Source organism: Desmodus rotundus, unplaced genomic scaffold, assembly GCF_022682495.2.
Source record: "Desmodus rotundus isolate HL8 unplaced genomic scaffold, HLdesRot8A.1 manual_scaffold_168, whole genome shotgun sequence".
NCBI classification, from domain to species: Eukaryota; Metazoa; Chordata; class Mammalia; order Chiroptera; family Phyllostomidae; genus Desmodus; species Desmodus rotundus.
The window spans coordinates 33,601-60,689 of NW_026527223.1; the positions used below are offsets into that span (position 1 = coordinate 33,601).

Consider the following 27,089-nt stretch of genomic DNA (forward strand, 5'->3'; position numbering starts at 1 on the left):
GGCCCACGGCGCAGGCGCAGCGCCACAGGAGGCGGGGACGTGGCGGGGGCGGGGTCGGCGCGCGCGGGAAGCGGCTCTGAGGTTCCCGCAAACTCCGCCGCCGCCGCCGCGCGTCATGGCGTTTACGGTGCCCGGCTACTCGCCCAGTTTCAAAAAGCCGCCCGAGACCTTGCGGCTGCGACGGAAAAGGGTCCGGAGCCTTGGGGCCGACCTCTCTGCCGGGGAGCGACCCGAGCCGGAGCCCCGCCGCGCAGCCCTGGCGGCCGGGCTGCCTCTACGCCCCTTCCCGGTGGCGGCGGCGGGCAGAGGCGGTGGCGGCCCGGGCCCTGCCGGGAGGAACCCCTTCGCTCGCCTGGACAACCGGCCGCGGGCCGCCGCGGAGCCCCACGACGTGCCGCCCCGCGGCCCGCAGCAGGCGCCCGGCCCGGTGAGCGTGGGCGCGCGCGGGCGAGGGCTGCGTGGCTGGCAACTGGGGAGGCAGCGGTCGTGTTCGAGGAGGGAGACGGGCGTGGGGCCGGGCCGGTGTGTGCGGGGCGCGGCATTGCGAGAGGGCCCGGTGTTGGGGTGTGGGGAGCCAGCCCCCTTCCACTCCGGGTGGCCGCTGTGTCCGGGCGGATGGCGAGGATGCAGGTTCCCTGGAGATGTGGACAGCAGTGTTCGGTGCGCAGGTGCCCTCGGTGACCTGCAGCTCAACCCGGGTGGTTGATTTGGGCGCGCGGGGCCCCAGCACTGGCACCGCGGAGGGTCTCGTCCGTCTGGCGAAGCTGAGCGCGGACTCCGAACGGACGAACCCCAAGATTTACAGAGGTTACTTCTGTAACCTCAGTTTTCAGATTCTAATCAAGAAAATGATTTGCTCCGGGAAGAGAAATTTCCTGAAGGAATAGCCGTGGCCGAATTCATCCAGGTAATACTTTTTAAATATCGTGAGAATGTACCTTCCTGAAACATAAACACAGGTGTCGCTGAGAGCCCGAGGCGAGCCATCCTGGGCGTGACCGGCTGGGGGCCTCTCGGGGGCGAAAAACTGGAGGCAGTGCCGACGTGAGCAAACTTAGTTTTTCACTGACTCTTCCAACCCAGTCCTGACGCTCCCCTCCCCAAGATGTGGCGTCCCTGAACCTTGCTGATGCCGCCAACGCCCCCATGATGCCATTACCTGCATGCTGCCACTGCGGCAGTCTAGCCGGTTCACAGCTGTCCCTTGACCGGGGACCTTCTCGGGCTCTGCTGGGAATGTTGCCCCTTTGCGTGCGTGCGTGTGTGGGGTGGGGGTGGGGGGGCACCTGAAAAAATTAATGCGGGGAATATTGTTGAACTTGTCCACAGTAGCCCTGCCTTAGTTACCAGCAGGGGCAGCTTAGCCCTGGTTTCAGAGTCTTTGTGGCCTCTGGGGTGTTTTTTAAATACTTGGGGTATTTACTTCTGCTTTGATAGCCACAGCAGTAGTAGTTTCTGTCTCTTTAATTATGGTGATGAAATAGCACATGCCTTTTGTAACTAAACTGCATAGAGTAAGCTGAACTGTGTACTCAGAGTGAAATCCGTCTGCACCATCTACCCCCCATTCCCTCTTCCCAGAGGCAACTGCTGGGAGCCATCCAGGGTAGCTCACTTTCCAGACCTTTCATGGTGTGTAGTACATTCTCGGTTTTACTGCACATTTTCTAAAATTTTGGCATTTCAGTGATCATGTGTATATTACTTAATAAATCTGTGGATGGGGGTTTGTTCCTTGGCACGCTACTAATTTTTGTTTGTTTTCTAAAAGACTTCCCATGGATCATTTTCCGAATCTGACATTCCACCCTCAGAAAGCACAGAGCTACCTGCGGACTGGAGTATTAAAACTCGACTCCTTTTCACCTCTTCTCAACCCTTCACCTGGGCGGACCACTTCAAAGCACAGGAAGAGGCCGAAGGTGTCCTGCAGCACTGCAGAGCAGCAGGCGTCACTCTGCCTCCGAGTATACAGGTAGTTCTTGCCAGAGCCGCGATGTGTTCCAGTAGCAAGTTCAGTGTAAAATTGACTTTTCTGCAAAGTATCACACATATTTCCTTGCGTTAAATTTTTCTCGTGACATTTAAAGGCACAAAGACTTGGAAATTTTGTATTTTCCAAATGGTGCATTTATATAGTTTTTAATCAGATTCAGTAACTGCCTGTTAAATTTAGAGACCTGTCCTGAGGAAGAATGTTGCAGCAAGGCATAGTTTGAACTAAACCATTCTTTTGTAAGGTTTTTTGAGGAAGAAAATATAAGAAAAAGAAATGAAAGCTATTTTACTGGTTTTTCTCATCTAACAAATACTCTCACTTAAAATGCACTAACTCTTGCTATCTGGATGGTGGTCTGTTGTAAATTCACTAGAATTAATGAGTTCTAGAGTGTTTTTAGAGAATAGCATTACTTTCAAGCAGCTCATTAACTCAAACTAGGGTAAAAGGGATTACCTAAAAGAGACGTTGGTACATCTTGTCCAGTAAATTGATCGGGATGATCTGGTATTCGAATTACCAGTTTTTACTGGCTACTTTTCCATGTTGGGAGGGAGGGGAAGGGTTGAGTGGTGTGTGAGCCATGCACACACACGCTGCCCTCCTGATGAAGCAGACAGGCGGTACCCTCAAGGGCAGTCGGGACAGGAGAATGTTCCCATCCGTGTGCGAGTGCAGGCTACAATTGCTGGCACGAGAGATTTTCCCAGTGAAAAATAAAGTACATTTTAGCCCCTCTAACACTTAATAACATTTTCCTGTAGGAAATAGTAAAGATAAATGTTTGATGCATTCATTGTCTTTTTAATGAAACTTTATGCTTCTAATGGGGAGACACCTGTGCAATGTCTCTGGATTTCAGGATCCCAAACTTTCCACCGAACTTCGCTGTGCTTTCCAGCAGAGCCTCATCTATTGGCTCCACCCTGCCTTTTCCTGGCTGTCACTGTTCCCTCGCATTGGGGCTGATAGGAAAATGTCAGGAAAGATAAGCCCTTGGTCAAATGATGAAACCCTGCAACACATTTTAATGAGTGACTGGTAAGATTCCTGAAAACTTGTGCAACCCAATAGTGATTTTTCATTTTAACAGTATTTGCTCCTTGTTTTATTTATTTACAATGTGGAATTTTTACTGATAGAAGGATCTCCATGTCCTTCTGAATGATTTTATTGAAACTGTTAATAACCAACACTTAAATTATTTACTTTCCAGCTCTTATTCACTCTATGCAATTATGAAAAGTATTTAAGTGTGTGATAAATACACATAAACATAATTCTATAATATTCTCTGCAGAAGCTGCTCCAAGATATTTATCAACAAGTTACCAATTAAATTTTATTAAAGAAAAAGTGGTTGTGTTTATGTGGTAAACACTAAGTATTTAGAAGTTATCAGAGAGTCCCATGACCAGTTTCAGTACTTCAGAAGCCACGTTGTATGTAACAGCAAAAATTAAAGCCACTACCTATAATATTTGACTTGTCTCAGTGTATCAAACTGAATTATACATTGTTAAGTTAGATGTGGAGTTAAATGTTTAATTACCTAAAGAAAATCGTTTTCTTCATAGGTCTGTCAGCTTCACTTCTCTATATAATCTTCTGAAGGCGAAACTCTGCCCCTACTTCTACGTGTGCACCTACCAGTTCACTGTGCTCTTCCGTGCGGCGGGGCTGGCGGGGAGCGGGGTGACCACCGCGCTCATGTCCCCGACAACGAGAGGTGTGAGAGAGGCCATGAGAAACGAAGGTGAGCTCTAGGGTGAAAAGGGGACTCCACACTTCATACCAAACACTTTCCTTGAAAGCTGAAAGAACCTTTTATCAGTTGAATTGTCTTTTACGAGTTTTACCTATGTTATTTTAAGGAATATTTTATTTCTTTCTGATTCTTGGTTTAGCTATTTAAGCTGTTCCTTATACATAGCTTTAAGTTAACGGGGGTTCCCTTCACTGATCTCTAAACACATACTGGGTTGGAAAGTTTCTATCTGGATATACTCCTCTAGAAATTCCTTTATAGTACAAATCACCTACTCCCTTTTCAAACTGGGTCAGCCCATGAATGGATCATAAGGTCTATTTAGTGCGTTCAATCAACACTTCCTGAAAAAATGAAATAGAGTAGAGTCTGTTTTATGAAAGAATACCACATGTGGTGAGACAGTATTGTTTGCTGAACCTCTTATTTCAAGGAGAAAGGGGTGTTGTGGGCTGCTAATACAAAATAATATTGAATGTAAACTATAATTGAAAAATACAAAATGAAAGAAAGCTGGAAAGCTACTGCCTTAATTCATTGAGTGTAAAGACACACATTTCCAAATCTCACACTGTAAAAGCAGGGTGCACCTGTTAGATTCTTTTAAATTATAGTGAAGAAAACTCAGTTACGTTTTTCTGTTCTCATGTAGGTATTGAATTTTCTCTGCCTTTAAGAAAAGAGAGTGGCCGTGAGACGGAAGCATCTGGAACAAGCTTGGGACATGAGGAGTACGTGCGCACAGTGCCCACACCTCTGGTGACTCCGTGATGCTGTGCCGCAGTTCTGTGGCGCGCATGGCTTTATGGCGGGGATGCTAACTGTAGTGCTTTTTTAGGGAGCAAGCCATCAGTGATGCAGATGAAGAAGAGAGTTTCTCCTGGCTGGAAGAGATGGGTGTACAAGATAAAATTAAGAAACCAGACATACTTTCTATCAAGCTGTATCCTTTCATTTGCTGTGAAGTAGAATTGATTTGTATTGAGTGAAGTTAGTGAGCAATGCAATTTTGACTGGCAGTTTTATTTTACCGCAATCTTAAATGATCTTAAGATCATATTAAAACTAATTCTCCCTCATGGCACTAAATAACAAACCCCTAAGTACCAATAAACTATGGATTGTTGTGAAGCTGTATTTTTAAAAGTGAAAATATTTCATTTTGGTTAACAGAATATCCTTTTGACTAGAAAAGAAAGTTGTATTAGATGTCAATTTCTAGCAAATTACCAGGTTATAGAAAAGTCATTTTGACTTTTTAAAAATCATTTTAAAAAGTCATTTTAAACAGATGCCTTGAAATCACAATGAAGACTGAGTCACAAGAGTATTTCCAGTTTGGAATGCGGAAAGGGGTCCCAACTGATTCAGAATCAAGATAACTGCTTTTCACATTGGCACGGGGTTTGCATTTGCAGTTTCCTTGATTGTTGTCTTCAGGCGTAAAGAGAAACATGAAGTACAAATGGACCACAGACCTGAGTCTGTCGTGTTGGTGAAAGGAGCAAACACCTTCATGTTGCTGAATTTTTTGATCAACTGTAAGAGTTTAATTGCTGCTTCAGGTCCACAGGCAGGACTTCCACCAACCCTCTTGTCCCCGATCGCCTTCCGAGGTGCCACAATGCACATGCTAAAGGTAATAAAGGCGGGGGAAAAAGAACAAAATTCTACACTGACCCTCATAACCTAGCTCCTTTTTTAAAAATAGCTTTTTCGATTAAGGTTGACCTACGATGTTATGTTAGTTTCAGATGTACAACATAGTGATTAGACGTGTACATCTCAGGAAGTGACCACCCCAGGGAGTCTGACAGTGCCCATATGGTAACGTACAGTGTTACTGACCGTGGCCCCTGTGCTGCACTTCACGTCCCTGGCACTTTGTAACTGGCCATCTGCATGTCCTACTCCCTGCCCCTCCCACGTGGCAGCCATCTGTCTGTTTTCTCTATCTGTGAGTTTGTTTATGTTTTGTTTGTTCGTTCATTTTGGCTTTTTTAGATTCCACATACAAGTTAAATCAGATGTATTTGTCTTTCTCTGTCTGAGTTCACTGAGCGTAATGCCTTCTCAGTCTATCCATGTTCTTGCAAGTAGCAGGAATGCACTTTCTTTCACACCCAAGTGGTCCACTGGGCACATGCGCCACGTCTCCCCATGGGCAGACACCTACGAGGGAGCCCCCATAAGCCTGTCTTTCAATGGGCACATAGGCTACTTTGACATCTTGGCTGTTTTCAGTGCTGCAGTGAACATAGGGATGCACATGTCTTTCTGAATTGGAGTTTTGTGTTTCTTTCAATAAATACCCAGAAGTGCAATCACTGGGTCCTTCTTTGCTTCTTGTTACAGCCTTCAGTTTAGTCTGTTTTGCCTAATGCAAGTATTACTACCCCAGCTTTTTAAAATTTCCCTTTGCATGAATCTCTTTTTCTGTCCCTTTATGTTTGGTCTGTGTGTGTGTCCTTAGACCTGAAGTGGTTCTTTGCAGGCAGCATGTGCGAGGGCCTTGAACGCTCAGCCATGCTGCCCCGTGTCTCTTCATTGAAGCTTTGGCTCCATTACTTACATTTAAAGCCATTATCGACAGGGATAGTCATTGCCATTTTATTCATATTTTTTTTATTTTTCTTCTTAAAGGTCTTTAATATATCTTTCAATACTGGTTTGGTGATGATGAACTGCTTTAGCTTTACCTTATCTGGGAAGCTCTTTATCTTCCCTTTGATTCTGAATGATAGCTTTGCTGGGTAGAGCAGTCTTGGATCTAGGTCCCTGGTTTTCATGACTTCGAATATTTCTTGCCAGTCCCTTCCAGCCTGCAAAGTTTCTGTTGAGAGTCAGCTGACAGGCTTATGGGGGCTCCCTCCTAGGTGACTCCCTGCTTTTCTCTTGCTGCTTTTAAGATTCTCTCTTCATCTTTAACCTTTGGCATTGTAATTATGATGTGTCTTGGTGTGGACCTCTTCGTGTCCATCTTGTTCGGGACTCTCTCTCCTTCCTGGACTTGTGTGTCTTGTTCCTTCACCAGGTTAGGGCAGTTTTCCATCATTATGTTTTCAAACAGGTTTTCAATTCCTTGCTCTCCTTCTGGTGCCACTATGATGTAAATGTTGGCACACTTGAAGTTGTCCCAGAGGCTTTTTCCACTATCCTCATGTTTTTGGATTCTCTTTCTCTCTTTCTGTTCTGATTGGGTGTTTTCTGTTTTTTTTAATCTTCCAAGTCACTGATTGGATCCTCTGCTTCATTTAATCTACTATTGATTCCCTGTAATGTATTTTCATTTTAGTCATTGTGTTCTTTACTTCTGACTGTTTCATTGAGCATTCTTACAACCAGTAGATTGCTTGTCTCCGTTGTGTTCTTTTTCTGGAGTTTTGTTTTGTTCTTTCATTTGGGCTGTCTTTCTTTGTCTCCTCATTGTGGCTGCCTCCCTGTATTTGTTTCTGTGTACTAGGTAGGGCCACCACATCACCCGAGCTTGATAGAATGGCCTCATGTAGCGGGTGTCCTGTGGGTCCCAGTGGCACAGTCTCCCTAAGTCACCTGAGCCAGGTGCACCAGGTGCCCCCTGACCCAGGTGTGGTGTGCACCATCCTGTTGTAACGGAGCCTTGGTTGCTGTGGGCCTGGTGACAGGAGGGATTTCCCCTTAGGCTGATCTGCTGGGAGAGGGGCCTCAGCAGCAGCAGAGGCCCTGGTGCAAGAGCTGACCCCATGGAGAAAAGTGAGCTCTGGGGCCTGCGGGTCTGCCCTTTGGGCGGGTGGTTTGTGGAGGTGGTTGGGTGGTGCTCTGGTGTGGTCTGAAGCTGGCCACCTGGTGTGTTTGTTCTGGGGCCTCTTGGGAGGGACCCTGGCACAAGCCAAGGTCTGGCACTGCCTGTGCCCTGCCCAGGCCCACCTGGTGTGAGCTACAAAGTGATCTGTTAGCTGGCTGCCTCCTGTACTGGGCTTGGAAGTGCTGCAGAGAAGCCAAGCCACAAACCAAGGCTGGCCGCCACTGGGCCAGGCCTGGAGCCACTTAGCAGGAGGTACAGGGTGTGTCAAGGCCAGGCACTGCTTGTTTGAGGTTTGTGAATCTTTGAGAAAATTTTGGGAAAGTTTTCAGTAATAATTGAGGGAGACTATTTGTATGGAAAAGCTGCTGGAAGCGGCTTGAGTGGGGCGGATCTCAGGGAGTCACCAGAATGGGGTGAACAGCATGAGCCAGGTTGATGGAGACTCAGGCCTGGTGCTTGCCTGTACCTACAGGCTCTGTGGGGGAGGGCTGGGAGAGTCCAGCAAAGGAACAGTGGCCTCTGCCAGCACTTCTGAGTGAAAGCTGCCCCTCCAGCCCTCGCGCTGAAGCCGGGCCATTCAGTTCCTCCCTGCATGTCCGTGGTGCCTTTCAAGCTGCTGCTCCAGTGCTGGACCTCAAGGCAAGTTAAGCTGTCAGCAAGTAAATCTATGTGCAGGCCCTTTAAGAGCGATGTCTGGGAGTCCAGTGCCCCCCTCTGCCTCTCCCACTCAGCCCCAATCCCCACTGGTTTTCACAGCCAGAAATCATAGGGACATCTCCAGGCACTGGAACCTTGGGCTGGGAACCCTGGTGTAGGGCTGGGACCCCTTGCTCCTCAGGGGGCACCTCTGCATTAGAGATAACCCTCCCAGTTTGTATCTGCCATGCCTGGGTGTGGGACCAGCCTGCTCACCTGCTGAGCCCCTCCTGCCAGTCTCAGTGTGGCTGCTATTCAGTTCCCTCGGTGTAGGACTTCCATTCAGCTGGGTTTCAGGCAGCTCTGAGTGATGGTGGTTCTGTGGTTTAGTTGTAACTTTGATGTGGTTGTGGCAGGAGGTGAGCACAGCACTGTACTCTGCCAGCTTGACCAGAAGTAACCTGGCTTCTTAAAAAGTACTTTCTTTCTTGATAAATTCTTGAAATTTGGTTTTCATGACTCCTAGCATTTTTACCTGGTGCATATTTCTTTTTCCTTTTCTCCCAGTAAATTCTTTGGTGTAAAGTTGTCAGAGGAGTTACATGAAAACATATCAATTTTATGAAAATTTTTATTAACTGTAATTGGCAACAAAAGCATTTTGGTGTCATTCTCCTTTTTTTGCCATAAGTTGCTTAATCTACTTTGTCTCATTTCTTAACCAATGAAAGAATATGGGATGGCCAAGAATGTTAAATTGTAGATCTGGAAAACCGGACCATGGATGAGTGGAAGGAGTAACTGTACAGGCAGACCTCATTCTATTGCACTTTCTAGATGCTGTATTTTTTACAAATTGAAGGCAAGGCCTTCCAGCAGCAGAAAGATCACAGCTCACTTTCTTGCAGCTCTCTGTCTGGAACCAGGCCTGCGATGTCTGAGGTGTGCCCGTGTGCCTGTATTGTTCTAACAGAATCGTACGTGTAAATACAACGTCTGTACTGAATGTTAATAGCAATAGAATCAATTTTTTGTTTTCCCAGTATTTTGTATTGAAAGTGTATTACTGAATCAGAATGGCTACCACATGAAAAATTGTATTTTCTGGAATGTGCTTAAACTGACAATCTCAAGAATTGGAGTACAGGACAGGAACACATTTCTAGCTAGGGACAAAAGCTTCGGAGATGATGACCGTAATTTCCTTTTTCATTAAATTTGTTGGAAGGCACGAAGTGTAAGTGTGAAGACACAAGCAGTTTCTGGATACAGAGATCAATTTAGTTTGGAGATCACAGGTCCTGTCATGCCGCATGCGCTCCACGCCATGACCATGCTCCTCAGGTCCTCCCAGAGCGGCTCCTTCTCTGCGGGGCTGTGCACACACGAGCCCACTGCTGTGTTTAACATCTGCCCACCCGGGGACAGAGCGCCGGAGAAGGTAAGCAGACGGCAGCACACACCGTCCGGTTAAAGCCAGTGTCCTCCACGTGAGTGGAGGTGACTTACGATGAGCCAGACTTTGTTTCTAGTGACTGATCTGTACTCACTACTTATTTTCAAGTGTAATTACTGAAGGGATCTTGTGAGGGAAATCTTAGCTCAGGCTGTTGTTCTCAAGCAGTGACAGAACTTCCCAAAAAGGGCAAGTTATTTTCCTTGTCTTAGATCCAGAACTTTGTAGAGCATGATTCCTTTACTGTAAATTAGTACAGGTGTTTAACCACATGGCCTTCCATTGTGGACAGGCTGAGATCTTTACTTGGGCGTCTTCATTGAGACTGCATTCTTCCGGGCGGCTCCCTTGGGTGACTGGGAACAAGGTACCGTGTCCACGTTCCCGTGGTCTGTTTGCAACAGCGTTTGGAGGGCTGACTGGTGTGCTTTTTACTGACCTGTGTCCACATTCCCACAGGGGACTGTTTGTGAGGAGCTCGCCCGCTGTGGGTTGCACCCTAAGACTCTGGACCAGCTGAGTCAAGCACCGACACTGGGGAGGTCGGCCCTGCGCAGTGTGGAAATGAGCGAGTACTCGTGTAGTTGGAAGTCCTGACACCAAAGTAAGCCTAACAGGAATCTGTGAGGAAAAGGCCTTCTGGCAAGGAAGTTCAAGATTCTAGTATCTTTCGCTTTTAAACTTCATTTTAGAAGTTAAAGGAACATAACTTTAAAATATTCAACATTTATTACATGCACTAAGGAATAGGGTTAAAGGTTTCCAATCATTGTTTTTAATTACTCAAGTATGAAAGCTCATGGTTTTTAAAAACCTCAGGTAACTTAAATGAAAACTCTAGATCCTATGGCCCAATTAGAAACTGGAGAGAAAACTGAATCCATGTTTCCTTTCAAATCTGAGCATCTGGGCAGAACCACTTACCAACGGACCTGGATCCAGAGCAGGGGCTCCCATGTAAAGGTAGAAAAGCAAAGGAAATGTAGTCAGTGTACCGAGCTGGTTATTGATGCCTTAGTTGCTTTCTTACGGATTTACAATCTCTGTTGTCATATATATATACTTTTTAATGCATGTTCATTCAGGTAAGAGTACTTTGTATTCCATATAGAGTATGTTCAGCTATCATGGCAAAGTAGTATTTAATGTGCTTTTAGCTATTTGTATGCGTGTGTATAGTTCATTTTCTTAAATAAAAATGCTTAGAAATCTGAAGTATTGGGTAAAGAAACAACAGTATGTAGTGAAGAAGTATGTGTTCACTTCATAATGCAGAAAATAAAACACCACAATTGTTCCAGAGAAGTTTATATTTTGGGCCTTGAGATTTTGAAAATAAAGTTTAGAGACATAGCATATGAATACCACTGTAATACACATGAAATATTCTATCAGACCCTAAAAATCAACGTAAACTTAAACTTTCTCATAGTCAACAAAATAGTGGCTGGGTGCCAATTTTATTAGATAAGTTGGTTACAGCATTTTAATTATCATTTTACGTCTATCTAGGTGTAGCTGAAATTCAAAATGCACATCAAAGTAAAACTATGTCACAACTCAATGCCATACTACATGTACTTGGCCTCTGCAGTAGAATTCTAATCGGACTTCATTTTGACTCCCTTCTCATGGCCCACGTGGCTTTGACAGGAACGCAGGACTTAGTGCTGATTATCACACAACATACCACTTTGTTTTTGTAACTTCTACAAAATTTTAAGGGGAGATGGTGGCTTTAGCCCTGTGGAACAGATCTTGCTTGATTACCTCCATAACACTGGCCCCAGTATCTGTCCAGCAGAACCCATTGTGAACTAGTACAAGGTGCACAGCCCTTCACTGATTACAGGCAAGTGTTACAGCAGCCTAGCCATAGGAAGGGGAGTTACATCATAGTACAAAATACAGTATAAAAGCGTAATTTAACATTCCACACAGAAGATTACGGATGCCTTCAAACAATTGTTTGGATGTTAGCCACTTAAACAAATACATCACTAAGGTAAACAATATAAACATACCAAAACCCTGTATGGTTAAATACAATTTCCATGGTACAAAAATCAAAGCCTGGAGATGTTTGTACAGATTGCTTTTTACACAATGTCTTAAATTGCCAAATATTTACAACATTAAAGAGGAAATACATTTTGATGCAGAGTAAAATTATCTGAAGTGATTAATATAAAACCTCAATCTATCTACGTGAGGCACTCCTGAAGCAAGTGGCATTAGCCATGAGGTCCTTTGGTAAAAGGCCCATTGCTTGAAGAACCACAGTAGCTGCTGTGGCTTTAGCATGCTTCTTATTAGGGCTGGCAAAGCTGGGCTGGTAAGCGCTTCCATTTATCAATACCTATTCAAGAAAAACATACAATTGGGCTGGTAAGGGCTTCCATTTCTCAATACCTATTCAAGAAAAACATACAATAAGAACAGCATCAAACTTTAATATCTATTAGCTTTTTATTTTATCACTAAATGCTAGAAAAGTAATTTAAAATCTAAAACCCATACTATGTAATAAGTCAAATTATTCTCAACCCACAAAAAGCAAATCATTTGGGGAAAGGGACTGCAAATTAAAAGCAGGTCTCCAAATTGAAAAAGTGCCTGATGAAACTACTAAATCTCCCACACTCACAAGATTTTGCCCACATCTACCCCCTTCAACATATTTTTAAAATAGGGTGTTAAAGGGTCATATTAAAAAGCACACTGAAATGTTTAAAAACCCACCATTCTACCCACACATATATTCCCAACCCACAAACTATATCCATCTTCTTGTCCCTCACCCTCTAACACTAGTCATCCAATTAATAAATGTATACAATTAATGCAGAAATTCATATTTACCCTAAAGAGAAAATGCTTGCGATGATCAGGACCACTGTCGTGGACCAAGAGGAATTCAGGTGGCTGCCACCTCCTCTTATTGCAGATCTCCATCAGGGCAGACACAGGGTGTTTGCCTGCAGAGAAAAATAACCAGTGAGTAGTTACTTCCACTGCCTGTGACAACAAATGATGAATTCAAGCAAGTGCGGGGGGGCCCCCTCACCTGATAGATCTTTCATTGCTGCAGAGAAGTTCCCAGACCTCTTCTGTGCTCGCTCTCCTACAGCCACGAGACCTTTAAAAGAAAGTCAGCGTTCACTAAATAAATCTCAAAGATCACTATGACAAAACCACCAGTTCGGTAGGAACCACCACCCACGCCCTAAAAGAAACACTCAACACATACTCCCCACCCTTGTTCCTATATCCATCATCGGGATTTCTATTTTGCTGTTTCAGCATATAAATCTATATTCATATACCTTGAGACTGGAAATGACATAAAATGTTCAGAAGTCAAAACCCATTTAATATGTGAATGCATATATAAACTAAGTACCATAGTTAACACCACCAGATCTGTAAGTTTAAAAAGTAGTGCTATTTATTCCAAGTGATTTCTAAAGGCTGCTCATTCCTTTAAAAATGATGCTCAGTTAAGAAGTATGTTTCTCAAAAGGCAAGAATTTCAGGTCATACCCAGGTGAGCAACACTTATATGCGGACAAATGGAAGCCTGTACTGACTCACCAAACGTGTGAGATGTTCCCAAAAGACAACACCATCACCATGACCTCCCTTTCCAAAACGGACTGGCTACATTACTTTCCCAAACCAGTGTTCTCCCAGTTTCTCGTTCTGTTAGCACACTTTCCCAAACCCAGCCCACGTCTCTATGCCAGAGAACGCTCCCTGGAATCATGCGACACATCCACAGACGTTTTCTTCCGATGGATCTACTCAGTGTGTACAAGCAATAAAATATCAGTGGGACATACTTTGCGTAATGTCCTTTTCCAATATAATCTCAAACTTGAATTAATGCTACATCATAGGATGGGTCTCATGTTATTTCCAGATATTTTTGAATATCATTATCATGACAGTATCTTCCCTCCAATTTGAAATAAACCGCCAACACAGTGTTCTACATGGATGACAATGTAGAAATTTTGATGCAAAACAAATTAGAAAAACATAATTTGGTCAGAGCTATTTGGTTTCCACAGTCATTAAGACAGAATAACTTAAATGTATTTATTTCAATTTTATCTATGTGATTACAAAGATAAAGTAAATTCCAGTTTTAAAAGTCAAGCTTAATCAAGCTTCAATAATCACATTGAGTTGGCATTCCCATGTGTTATACTCCACATTATTCTAAGGGAAGAAATTACTTTTAAAAGGTACAAACTGGCTGTTATCTGCTATGCCAAGCGCACCTTTAACACTTAATGACTACACACAGGCCGAACAGACCCCAGGTATCTGAGGACAGTGGCAAATACAGACAGAGATGTCCCCAGGTGCCCCACACTCGGCACTATGAAGAAGTAACGCTATGGGTAGCTGGTCCATTTCCCACCTGACAGAACTTGGTTACTGAGCTTGAAGAGGGAGATGGAAGGTGGCCACAAAGCAGCACTTTAGTGAGAAATGAAGAGAAATGTGGGATAAAATATCTGAGAACAAAATCAAATCCTAGAAATAATATATTCCTTGTTAAAATGGCCACTTTCTAAATAGATTTTAAATCATAGATATAGGCAGAGTTCCATAATATTTAGCAACCAATGTAACAAAGTTTGCCTTTTTAAAGTTCATTATTTTCATTTGTTTCCACCTATATTTATATGAGCTGCTGAAAATGGGTTAAACATTCCCCCCAACCAATAGCTGTAGAGCGCAGTGCCTGCAGCTTAGGATCACAGACATCAAAATATCGTGCGAAGGGGATGAAACCCTATCAGGGGTGTCCGACCCGCAGCCCAACACAAAATCGTAAATTTACTAAAAACCTTTTTGCTCATCAGTTTTCATTAGTGTTTGTGTATTTAATGGGTGGCCCAGAGATGCCAAAAGGTTTGACACCCCTGTACGTTAAAAGAGAATAAACAGTCTCCAAAAAACTTGTTACCTTTTCGGTCGGTCTTAAAATCAACTAGGATAGGTTCTTTATTTCCTTCTTTGTTTTTTCCTAATCCTTCTCCTTCTCTCCAGCCCATTTTTCTCATTAGAACGGCTCCCATTCCTCCAGTTACCGGGGCTGCTCTTAAGAACTGATCCTATCCAAAGAAAGAAAGGTAAAACGTCCCCATTTTACCATTAGAATTAGACTATAAACTCAGTGTAACTTTAAAAAAAAAAGAAATCTTATTTTACTTCTAGATCTGTTAATAGTTATTACAGCAATTAAATTCAAATACTTATACATACTGTAGTGTGTATGTTCTAATTGTCTCCACATTAACATAATAGTATTTGGAAAGTCAAATAAGGCAAATAAATGGCAGTTTTAAAACAGTGGCCCTCGTGCCCCTCCAAAAAAAATAAATTAGAACACTCCTGTTTTCGTCCACTATTTAGGTTCACTGGTATCTCTTCTTAGCTTGCAAAATAAAAAGAAGGCAATGTTAAAACAGTCATTAATTGTCCCAGGTGTACCTAGTTAATAAATAAAGCCCAGAAATCATTTAGAAAGTTTGGACACTGACGAAGCATATTGTTATCACCCAGTTTTCTTCCCCATTCTACCGTAAAGCAAGTATAAGTATTTCAGAAAATCCCTATGAAGCAAAAAAGACAGCTCTTTAATAAAATCAATTTACAAAGTAAGAAATGGAAGACAATCACATAAAATACCCTGTAATTATACCAAACTGAATTTGAATTCCTTTAAAACCTAGCTTGACGTTAAAAGACTTTTAAAAAACTCCTTAAACGTTTACATACCTAGGCCTCGGTAGCAGCAGTGTTGTGAATAGTAGGGCTGGCACTGACCGGGGCAAGAAGACAGCTACAAGGATTTGGCCCTGAAACAAGTTTCCATACAGAGGGGTGAAAGTTCACAGGTTATTCTGTGAACAGTCATCTCTCTTGTATCCAACCCACTGAACCATAATTTCCATCAAAGCAGCAAAGCACTTAATGTCGTTAAGATTCACAAGTATATACATCAGCAGGGTCACCGGTCAATTCTCTTCACTTAGGAAGAAGCATGCGATGCCCCTGAGAGCATCCATGTGCACACAGCAGACCACCACTCATTCCACTGTTGGTCTGTACGGCCATTTAAAGAAAATGCTATGACGTAAAATCTCTAAGTCATTCTTTATTTCCCCTTGTTATTAAACTTTAAATTTACATTTTCTAGCAAACGTATAGCAGAAGTCATTAACTTATCAACAGAATGGGTAAAAAATTTTGGTAAATCTAGAAATAGTTTGCATTAATCATTTTACTGTATTGATAAGTTAATACCAAGTTTTTTTAATCTTGTTTTTTCACAGTAGTAAACCTATGTTATTCTCCCCTAGCTTTTAAATTATATGCTAAGGGATAAAACAAGCCAATGATCTGTGTGACTAGACATTAAGTTCAACCAGGTGCTCTGATGGAAGGAGGCAGCCGTGGAGGTAAAAACATACCCCTGGTTCAGTTCCTTATGTGGGGCAGGCCATGCAGTGCTGATGTACTGAGAGAAAAGTTAGCTGACGCTTGGGTACCAACTGCCTTGTTGCTACACACCTAGAATGACTTTTACTTACTTCCAGGTTCATCCGCCCCTCTTTTCCAGGAAACACTCCTAAAAAAAAGGGCAACTGTGCAGAGTACATACAAATCCCCAAGTAACCCCGGTTTCCATTCTATAATATCTGTTTCTTTACCCCAGAGTGTGTATACAGTTCACCAAAAAGCTGATTAATCTAGTAAGACTACAGTAGTAAATGATATTCATCAGGTCACGTCCCAATCATTCCATTCCAAAAAAATAAATAAAGCCTCTTTCAATCAATAACCATTTCAAAATATTTTACTGGCAAAAAAAAAAAAAGACAGAAACTCCTTTTTCATCTAAAAATAAATTGCAACAAACTGAAAAAGTAAGGGGTCTGCTGATAGTCCAAGTGGCTTGTAACATATAAACAAGGTACAGGGTACTGGGCTATATAACAAGGCAGAAAAAGCCAAAAACTTTTCTAACACAAGTAGAGAGTTTTTTGATATTTGACAGTGTAGATAAATGTTGTATTTTCTATTGCCTAACAACTTTTTCACATGTTCTACCTCATTTTTCTAAGTAAAATGTTCCAACCTTGATATTAGTAGCAAATACTCTTCAAGTAACATACAAAGAGTTTTCCTGAAAGCATCCCTTTCTTCAATAATTTCTTCCTTTAAAAATTTGGTTGGATGAACATACCTTTATCTCGTAATTTTTCAAAATTACATATTTAAAATGATGTAAATTATTTAAAATCTATCAACTGCCTACAAAATTTGAAAATTTTTAAAAATTAAGGTAAAATTTACAGAGAACCAATTGAATCTATTAAAGATTTTTTTTTACAGTTAACATGTTTAGAAGTATGTTTAAAAACATTATAGATCAGCACTTCATTATATACAAATTTAGAATAAAATTTTGCAATGGAATTGCATTAAAAAGTTTCTAACTAGTTAGTAATGTACACAACTAATTATGATGTGCCTCAACGCCTTTTAAGTCTTCACTTCAAGTCTCACTTCCTGAAGCAGAGTCTCAGCTTCAAGATTAAAAAGTATGTTTTACAGAATCAGAACTGTTAAGTAGATGTACATGTATAATTCTTCCTAATGAGATGAGAGCCATTTTTCAAATACTACACGAATCACTTTCATATTTGAAATACTGTAATTAGTCCAAAATTAATTCAAACTTAAAAATAATCTGAATTCTTGTTTTTTTCCAACACCAACCCCCCCCAGTAAACTACATAAGATGTAGTTTTTTAATAAATCTATACATTTAATATACATATAAGAGTGCTTATTTCCCCCCCCAAAATGGCAGGCAAAGTAAGAATATGTTTTATATTAATTTGTTAATAAGAGAATCACCAGAGATAATGCTATCAACACTAAAATAAATGTTGCGATTAAAAGGTCCAAGCAAGCAAAATCCCCTTTTTTTCAGAAATTAGCTCATTCCCTGGCATTCATCACATTGCTAATTACCACCCGCCCCAAGTGGCAGGAATGAGGACTTGTCTTCAGGTTGCACGTGGAGACTGAATCCCACATCATTTACTTGCCCATGATCTCAAAAGGAATAAAGGGTGGAATAAAGGACCATCCCAGCCCATTAGGCCACACGGCCTCCCAGGCACAGCACAGCCGCGCTGCCTGCACTCCTGAAACACATCACCACCACCCACCCATGCAAGCTGCGTCCCTTCACGTCGCATTTCTCCAGAAACCCCTTCTCAACCACCTAAGACTCCCCCAACAACGAGGCAGCCGTAGGTGGAGTTCACAGGTCTCACTGCCGGAATCTGAAACCAGGAGCACCTACATCTTCACAGCACGAAGCGCCGGTCCTCTCCCTTGAATTTAGGTCTCATATATCCTGTTTTTGTTTTTTTTTTCATGAGATCAGTGGTTCTCAAATTGAGCCTGTGGACCACCAAAGGCCACCAGGCCTACATGGTGGTCCACAGAGAGCACTCTCCATCCCCATCCCGCCCTTCCCCCTTCAGCACTGCCCACCCCACACTCCAGCCCTCCTCCCCCAGCCTTCCAGTCCCACAGCAAAATCATCACATGCAGTGCTAATACTGGGGCCTCCCAACTACTTGCTGTAACCAAAGCTGACAACCACAGGGACCTGAGCCTGAAGATCACAAGAGGGGTGAGGCATAGGGACCAGGGGAGCTTACAGGAGGGTGCAGGCACTAAGGAAGGGGAGAGAAGGGCACAGGAATGGAGGAATGGATAATCAGGGTGGTACAGGGCTCCACCAAAAAAATAAACCTGTAATAAAGTATCCCAGGATGAGAAAAAATTTGAGAACCACTGCTTCGAAACCGTAAGATTAGAAGTCCAACAGGAACTGTGGAATATTCTGAACAGCACCTGAGACACATTATGAGCATTCAAAACAGTTTAAACAGACCACCCCCCAAAAGACCAGTAACAGCAAGAATAAAAATAACCTCAGGATATAAACCGAGCGGCTCTTGAGCCTTAGTTATGCATTGGCCATTGTCTCATGACTGCCGTCCATCTTCAGGGTCCATCCTGGAGTACACACACACAGCAGGTTTACTCAGGAACTTGGTTAGGAGTCCCTGGCCTCTTGGTGCATTTTTAATACAACACACTTGTAGGAGCATTATGTCGTGTACCTTTTTAATCCAGGCTTGGGCACCAGTATTGGCCAACTGCTCCTGTGTCAGAACCTGTACTCCTGTACTTCCGGTGAACTGGCCAGGGATTGAATTAAGCTGAGCCCAGGCATCAATCTGAAAAAGAGAAGGCGACTCAATTAACTAAGTAAAATCCCCTATCTCATTAAAATGCCCCTGGCACTTATAGTTTAAATTCTAAACGAAATATTTTATTTAGTTCCTAAAAAGGCTGAGGAACAGGCTTAAATATTCAATTTTTAAGACCAGATACTGATTTTATTTAGTTTTCCTAACCATTTCAAAGAAGTAATTTCACAAGGTTAAATGAACCCCATTAACCACGTGACTTGAGACATGCCTCCAACAACAAAAGGGCTCAGCTACCAGCTTATTCTTCCAACCAGCACCCAAGAAAAGGACTCAGATGCCAAAGGAGCTCTGCCATCCCAATAAATGGCAGGACATCCTGAGTTTTTAATTAGTTACTTTTTGGAAGTATTATAAATCAAAAAAATTCAATATATACCTCAAGAGAAACGGTTTCTTTAAAAATTGTGCACTATGTTCATCATCATTCATTGTGGCAATTAAATAATCTAATCAGTTGTCATTCATTCAACATGTATTTACTGAACACCTGATACTGTCAAGCGAAGTATTTATCTGTATGAATATGTTGTTTCTAGATAGATCCACCAGAGAAAGGTACCAGAGAACAGAAAAGCTGTCTAATGTTAAAAAATCATGTGACTGGACCTAGACTGACTGGGTTTGAATACCAGCTCCCTCGCTTACTGGTTCTGTGACCTTGGGCATCACTTAACCACTCTCTTCCTCAGTACCCTTACCTAGAAAGCAGAACTCGTAATAGTACCTCTATCCCACAGATCTATTATGGGCAATTAACTATTTTTACACACCAGGATTACAAACTCAGTGAGGGCAGGACATTTTTTCTATTTTATTTTCTCAAGAAATGCTTCCTGTCACACATAAACATTTACCAAATGGAAGACCAGGCCCTAAATCACTTTCATTTAAAATAAGCTATTGAAATGATTTTTTTCTTGGATTTTCAAGAACAGAACCTGTATTTCAACAGCATGCCACAGATTTTACTTATGTCACAACTATCTAGGTAGTGAAAATCTCATTTAGACATTAAAACTGCTACATACCCGTTCCTGAGCTCGATTTAACATGCTCATGGCTTCAAGGTCAAATGCATTTTCACTGAGTCTTTTCTGAGCAAGTGCCCGCTCACTCATTGCTGTAGAGATGTCCACAGGCTAAGAAAGAAAACATAATTATCTCAAATTACGATAGGGCCCCCTTAGTTCTGAAAAGTGCACATCTTTAGTTGCTACCTGTGAAAACCAAAACAATAGTCTTATATGCACTAACAATTTTATCAAGTAGGTGGAAGACTCAAAAAGGTGCAGCAACCTTGGGAGGCAGACAAGGATTGTTTCAGGTAAGTCACAAAGTATTAGGGGAAGCAAAATCTGACTGATTTATTTTCTACAGTATCAAATTACAATCATAGAAAATTCCATGAAAAATTAAAGTCTCCAGTAACTAAAGACTTTTGCAGTAAACTGAGAAGTTTTTAACTAGTTTTGAAGCATGAACTTGACACTCAGTAGTTTTCACTGAACTCCATTAGCTCGGCCTGCAGAAGCGGGAGGCAGGCTGCAGGCCGCTCTGGGTGGTGCTCTCCTGTGCTCGCCTGCAGGCATTTTCACCTTGGGCTTTCCATGGCATTTGGTCTTAAGAACTCAGTTTCATCAAAGAATGTATTTGCTATGTAAATATATGAGCCTTGTGTATTTGGTTTATGTACATTTATGACCAGTTAAAGTACTTCTGTGTAAGTACATAGATGTCTGAAAAGTCTTAACTTTTTCAAAGTTCCATGTTCTACCTATGAAAACCTCATGCTAATAAGCAGGTACTTAATGATTTACTTTAAAAAATGTTTCATACTGTCTAGGAAAATCCTTCAAAGTAATCTTTAGAGTGAATTCCCAATTTGCGGGGTCTGTAGAGGGCTCTCAGCCACAGAAGGAAGTTCCTGATGTTTTTTTGTTCTAACATTAAGAGCTCAGGTTGATTTGTATCAACTCATCAATTCTTAGTACTTGTTTTTCTTCTAACACAACATAACCATTAGTATTTTCTAGTTATTTCACCAAGAAAATTCACTTTTGGAAAATGATCATCTGACATGGGGAAGTTTTCCTATGTTTATATACAAACAATGCTTAGAGTAAGCACTGCATGGGTATGACAGTAAAATAGCTGCTAACGATTTTACTCAAGGAGCTAAGTATAGCCTACCTGTAATTTGACTGTACACTATATATAAAGTGCTTCTTTACAAAACAAGACCTAGTAGAGAAGGGTGTATGACTATGAGAATAATTCTAACCTTTAACTTCAGAACCCCTTAATCACTCACATCATTCCTAGTTCTCTTGCTGAATCACCTAATAATATTTAACAAAATTAAAATTTTTCTTACAAAGTACAGATTCTTATATATACCTTCTTAAAATGAAAGCAAAATTAAACTGAATTCATTCTGTACTGTTTATTAAACTATTTCTAGAACTCATAAAGATGTTAACTTCTTAGTCAACTTAATGAATTATCCACACTAATTAGAATATCTGGGCCTGTAAGAAAGTCAAACACACCAAAAACATTTTTATGACCCTGGCCGAGTAGCTCAGTTGCTTAGAGCGCCATGGTTGCGGGTTCAATCCCTGGATCAGGGCACAGACAAGAATCAACCAATGAATGTACAAATACATGGAAGAACAAATTGATGTTCCTCTTCCCACTCCTCTTTTCCTTTCTCTCTTAAAAACTTCTTGTATGTTAACTTTGCATTTCTGTTATAATTCCAACTACTGGGATTGCCCAGGTGGCCTACCTTAGACATTTCCTAAAACTCTCAGGTAGGATTACTAAAGTCATTCTTAAAGGCCCACCAAATGTATCTCAAGTACTGTCCATTAACATTGCCAGAAATACTCCGGATTTCATAGCTATCTATAAATTTGTAAGGATGTTCTGGTGTTAAGTAATAGGTTTTTATTCTGAAGTCTGAACTCAGGACAGAGTGGGGAAAATATACCTACCACCCATTCCCAAGTCCTGATCCCCAATTTCAAACTATAACTTAGCCAAAAAATATAATTATGACTCTGAAAACTCCAATTTTTCTAGAATAAAATTAATTCTTCCCAACTGGAAAGCAAATTCATTTTTATCTTCATACTTTTTTCTCTTTAAGCCTTTCTTAAGGAAGCAGGTAACTTAATGCTTCAACATTTATCTCCAGGATGAAACTTCTTTCAAATCTCAGTAATATTTTATGTTAAATTCACATCTCACTCTAAAAAGAACTTTAATATAAAAATCTTGATGCTTAATGTAAATTTACTTTAGATAAAATCACAACTAGTTTTTTTTTCCTGAGGTAATAAAATTTCATTTATTCTTCAGTTAGGCTTTCAAGTGAGCTGCAAGGTCATGTCAAAACTTCATTAACAAATAATAATTTGACTATTAATTTCATATTCCTATCTTTTAAATGTGAAGAAATAGACTCAATGAATCAGGATTATCTTAACTTCTTAAGGATGCATCAAAAAAGCATGTTTCCAGGTCTGCAAAGGATAGGCAATAATGCATTAAAAACTCAACTATATAATTCCCAAAGCATTCCTATTCAAGGACTTGGCCAAACACCACGTATCAGTATAAAACCACAGCATCTCTCACTGCAGCACTGTCCAATGAATTTCCTACAGTGACAACTAATGAGGCACTTGAAATGTGGCCTGTCCAATTAAGGAACTGAGTTCAAGAGCTAGTGACTACTACTGTATTAGTGTGCATGCACACACATAGGATAAAGTAGACTATGTTATATTTTGGACCTTTAGAGCCTTCACAATCTTTTGATGTTGCTCAGAAACAGGAATGTGTGAAAGGTACTAAAATGACTAAAGAGCCCTTCTAAAAATGGAAAAAAACCTTAAACCCTATAGAATACTACTATAGTTGTCATCAACAAGACTTGTTTCCACTGATATACTATAGACTTTCTACCTAATGTATAAAATATAATTATCTACAGTATTTATAGTTGTGTAATAATATTTAGGTATTATTATGGGGGGAATGGTTCTTTTCCTTTCCCTAGGAATTGTTCTAAAAGATGAAATTTACAGTGTCCTGAATAATTCCAGTTCTATCAGTAAAAACCTGTCCAAGCTATTTTACCTTTCTACTCCCTCAACACAACAGATTGCTTTGCTACTTCTTCTATAACCTAAAAAGTTATATAAGTGATGATAGTAAAATACATCATTAGCACCATGAAACATGCATTTCTGAGCCTACATTACAGTTATATACATTTTTATCTTTCTCGTTTAAAAAATCCTTCTATGTCAATTTATTTCCCCCTTTTATTAACCCAACTGTTTACACAGAACAAGTATCTTAAGTATTTCTTAAACATATAATAAGAGGATATAAAATACAAATTATTTTCTACACAGGTAATTCCAGGTATCTCGAATTAAGACAGTATAAAAAATTTTAAGTATAACGAACTAAAGAAAAAATATCTGACCTGTATATAAAACATGATTGTAAAATATTTAGCAAAAATTAATACAAAGCTTCACATAGAAAATGACAACTTAAAAACAAGCCATACTATACGTAGAATGTCTCAGTTAATGTGTTTGATCTGTTTTAAAAAGTGAATTACGAATCTTTTCATCATATGAAATAATTTAGTGCAACTCTTAGGTTTAACTTATACATTTAACCTAAATGAATTATAACAGAAAAACAAACAAATAATCTATTAAATTGATGGAGGACATTCAGTGTTAACCATCCAGGCAAATCTAAGGGCGGAATGAATAGCAAGGCTGTACTTACACTCCACTATGCTAGGAACTATGTGTTCTATTTCCAACTGAAATGTTCATCTTGCTCCAAGAACTTAACTAACACTTACTTTATAAATTTAGATATTCTAAACATTGAGTTTTTGGCTCCATCAGGATGTGGAAATATTCTTTAGTAATAAAAACAAGCACACAGCTGCAGACAAAAATTATCTTCACCTGGAAGCCGTCACTAGACCTTAATGGAGAGCCACTGCTGGACCTCTAGCACTTATGTTTGATAGGAAACCCCAGAAGTCTTGTCAAAGATTACATTTAACTCTCCACCCAACAAGCCTTTGCTAAATAACTTCATTACCAAGAATGCCCCAAGGACAATTTTTTAAATATGTTTTCCAACATTTTTAAATTTCATTGCTTATAAATCAAATTCACACAAATGTGGTCCAATTCTGCAGTCAGTCCGTACTGTGGATGATGCTGGCTGCTACTTCCTAAGATGATGGATGCTTTGGCAGTAGGGCACACAATCTGAGGAGTTGAGAACCCACATGAAAGGGGTTCCTGTTGGTCCGTCCAATGTCTATCCATTCATGTGTAACAGAGAGCACTCATGTGCAAGACAATTGGGGGTATAAGGGTTATAGCAAAACTGAGATCAAATCTGTGACCTTTACCTAAATGATTTTATGCTCAAAATTAAAGAACCACAAAATTCATTTATATTTATTTAAATGAGAAAGACCAATAGGTAAAAAAAAAAAAAATTAAATACTATTCAATTAAAATATCGACTTCAAAAGAACTTCCCATTACTCTATAAAGCTTTTATTTCAGTCCGCTAGGGAATCAAAAGGGTCAGTGCTCTCATAAATGTCACCTAATAGTATTCCACAAACACTGAAATACAGAACATTGATCTTAAAAATATAGTATAAGACATAGGTAAATAACTAGAGCTGAACATTTTGTGTGAACATTTCCTCTAGGTGTTTAATATTATTGCTACATAAAAGTATAGAGACCTGAGGCAAAACAAAATCCTATCCATACCCTTCCTCTCCTAAAATTTTGGGATTGTTCTGCTTAAAATTGAAGTCAACCTACACATTGAGTCAAATCTTCTAAGTAACTAGCTTACAGAATTCTGGTATGAAAAAGTTGTATACATTCTCCCAGAAAAGAGCTCTGTTTTACTTATTTGGCTTTAAGAACAGAAAGCTTTTTTTTTTTCTTCTGCTTTAATAAAACATTCCTTTACTTAATATAAACTTTGAATATCCCAAATATTTAAACTTTCCCCCTGGGATTTCTTTGGAATAATTCCTCTCAACTTTAAATTAAACTCTGACCACCACTTTTGATGACAATACCAAGGCACCCAGCCCCCTTCAATGTTAAGACTAAAACTGGCTGAATATTAAATTTTAAATACAAATATATAGAATATATACATATAAACCATCAGTCAAAAAAAAAAAATAGGTCGTCAGAAGTCACTAAGCACTTGAAATTGTTATGGTCACTATCGTGTCAGGAAAACCCCTTGGAATTTTGTAACATTTGCAGGGCTTCATTCCACTGGAAAATTTTTCCCACATAATCTTCCTACAAAGTTGTTCCCTACTCTGTTGAACACATAATCTGCAAGGAAGTACTGAAAGTCTATGTATCACAATTCCTAAGTAAGTCTTTTCAGCCCTCTTATCATGGTTCGTATTCAGCTACCACAGGATTTAAGCCAGTTGCAAATATCAGTTACCCTTTCCCTGTTCAGATGTGCAGGTTAGCTGGATTTGGGGATTAGCAACTGAGCTACTACCTGAGCTGGTTTCACTACACTACCCTCCAAACTTGCTGTCCCCCTCCCTGGTGATGGCATCACTTGCTTCAGGTGTTGAACCCATGTAAAACACTTGATCACCAGCAGTGAGTCGAAGCTGCACTGGCTAGTTATCATACCCAGCCAGCTTCATTATGCACAGCTTTCTCCATTTTAAAAGGCTACAGGTCAAGAGAACCACACACACACAAGTGATAATGTCATCTGTGAATAGCTCAAGGGGGGGGAAAAAAAGTCTACCAAAAGTTTTCTGATTTGGGTTCTGTTCACTTTCTGATTTTATAAAACAGGATTTAGTTATAATATTGGAAGTTTTTAGTGGAAGATGATCATATGGCCAATATAGGGAACCAGAGTGTGAAGAGTACAGGTCTCTCTGACCTACACATCCCAGAACTGCAAGAAAAGAAGTAGGGAGAAGTCCCACACTGTAAGGGCATCAGATAGATAATCCGGTCCTTGGACAAATGTCTGGGCTTTGGAAACAACGGGGAAGAGGTGATGACTAGTCTATGGTATTTTTAAAACTCCCACCCCCCCGCCCTAGTAAGTATCCACCCTCCCACATCCCCCAAGCGTGATTTTGCACAACAAGTTAAATAAAAGTAAACTGTTTATTAAAAGATACAGCAAAAGTACAGATACAGAGATACATACAAAGATACAGATATATATATATATTTACATATATATACAGTCTTGCTGTTTTCATGTGCACTATATTTAGCAGCACATTATTTATTCAGGCGGCATTTTAATGGGGTTGTTTTGACACGTTATTACTGCGTCATTTTGACAGATACAACTATAGCCTCATGAAAACTTCAAGGTGTGAATTCCACTTCTCCAACTTTCAATAGTAGCAAAGGGGGAAAGGAGAAGGGAAATGGAGTACACCAAGGCTGAGCATTAGATTAAACACAAGAATTCAAAATGGCCAAGGTAGCACGGGGAAAACAATTAAAATTAAAGCTATCTCACAAACAACCCAGAGAAAACAGGAAGAAATCATTATTAAAGGGCAATGGGCTCTGTCCCCAAGATGATCACATCAGCCTACAACAACCTTTCCAATCCACATCTTGTGTTGAACCTGAGGATCTGCCTCTCTCCGCTCCATCCCCCCACCCAGTAAACTTGCTACCACCAAAATCTAGAGCTATAAAGCCTTGAAGCAAAACGGGAAGCTAAATAGTTGTACCTCGGGCTACCTTCCCACAAGTGCAAGGAGGGCCCAATGTTGGGGAGGGACGTGACAACACTGTCCTCTGCAATTCGATGCTTTTCACTTTGTGGCTTGGTTCCACAAAGTGAATTGCATCGAGTTACTGTCAAATGAGAAGCTGCGGGTTGTTTCATCTGTCGTTTAACCCGGCCCTGCCGTTTACCCCGGCCCTAAGAAGAGTGAAACAGAATCCAAATCAGATATAAAG

General features: G+C 40.8%; 2 protein-coding genes across 6 annotated transcripts in view; one reads left to right on the forward strand and one right to left on the reverse strand.

The window, feature by feature from the left end:
* The first annotated feature begins 39 nt into the window (after nt 1-39).
* Nucleotides 40-20,327, forward strand: DONSON (DNA replication fork stabilization factor DONSON). 2 transcript variants are annotated; one of them, XM_053917741.2, is made up of 11 exons: nt 40-427; nt 827-907; nt 1,772-1,975; nt 2,862-3,040; nt 3,577-3,755; nt 4,420-4,498; nt 4,606-4,710; nt 5,208-5,406; nt 9,416-9,628; nt 10,103-10,247; nt 20,293-20,327. In XM_053917741.2, exons 1-10 carry the CDS (start codon nt 116-118, stop codon nt 10,238-10,240), a joined length of 1,689 nt encoding a protein of 562 aa, XP_053773716.1. In that variant the 5' UTR covers nt 40-115; the 3' UTR covers nt 10,241-10,247; nt 20,293-20,327. The 2 variants fall into 2 exon arrangements, with proteins under 2 accessions (XP_053773716.1, XP_024420816.1); XM_024565048.4 differs by lacking the exon at nt 20,293-20,327 and having other exon boundaries at nt 10,103-10,950.
* The window catches only part of SON (SON DNA and RNA binding protein), a 31,726-nt gene continuing 15,906 nt past the window's right edge, over nt 11,270-27,089 (reverse strand). Inside the window, exons 7-12 of one of the 4 annotated variants that reach the window (XM_053917736.2) lie at nt 20,055-20,165; nt 18,874-18,990; nt 14,625-14,772; nt 12,711-12,782; nt 12,506-12,621; nt 11,270-12,002 (exon numbers count right to left, since the gene is read on the reverse strand). In XM_053917736.2, coding sequence (XP_053773711.1) covers nt 11,844-12,002; nt 12,506-12,621; nt 12,711-12,782; nt 14,625-14,772; nt 18,874-18,990; nt 20,055-20,165 — 723 coding nt within the window. In that variant the 3' untranslated portion in view covers nt 11,270-11,843. Of the gene's footprint in view, nt 12,056-12,505; nt 12,622-12,710; nt 12,783-14,624; nt 14,773-15,439; nt 15,520-18,873; nt 18,991-20,054; nt 20,166-26,432; nt 27,052-27,089 lie in introns of those variants that run through there. The other 3 variants (XM_053917737.2, XM_053917738.1, XM_053917739.1) reach the window with 3 other exon arrangements.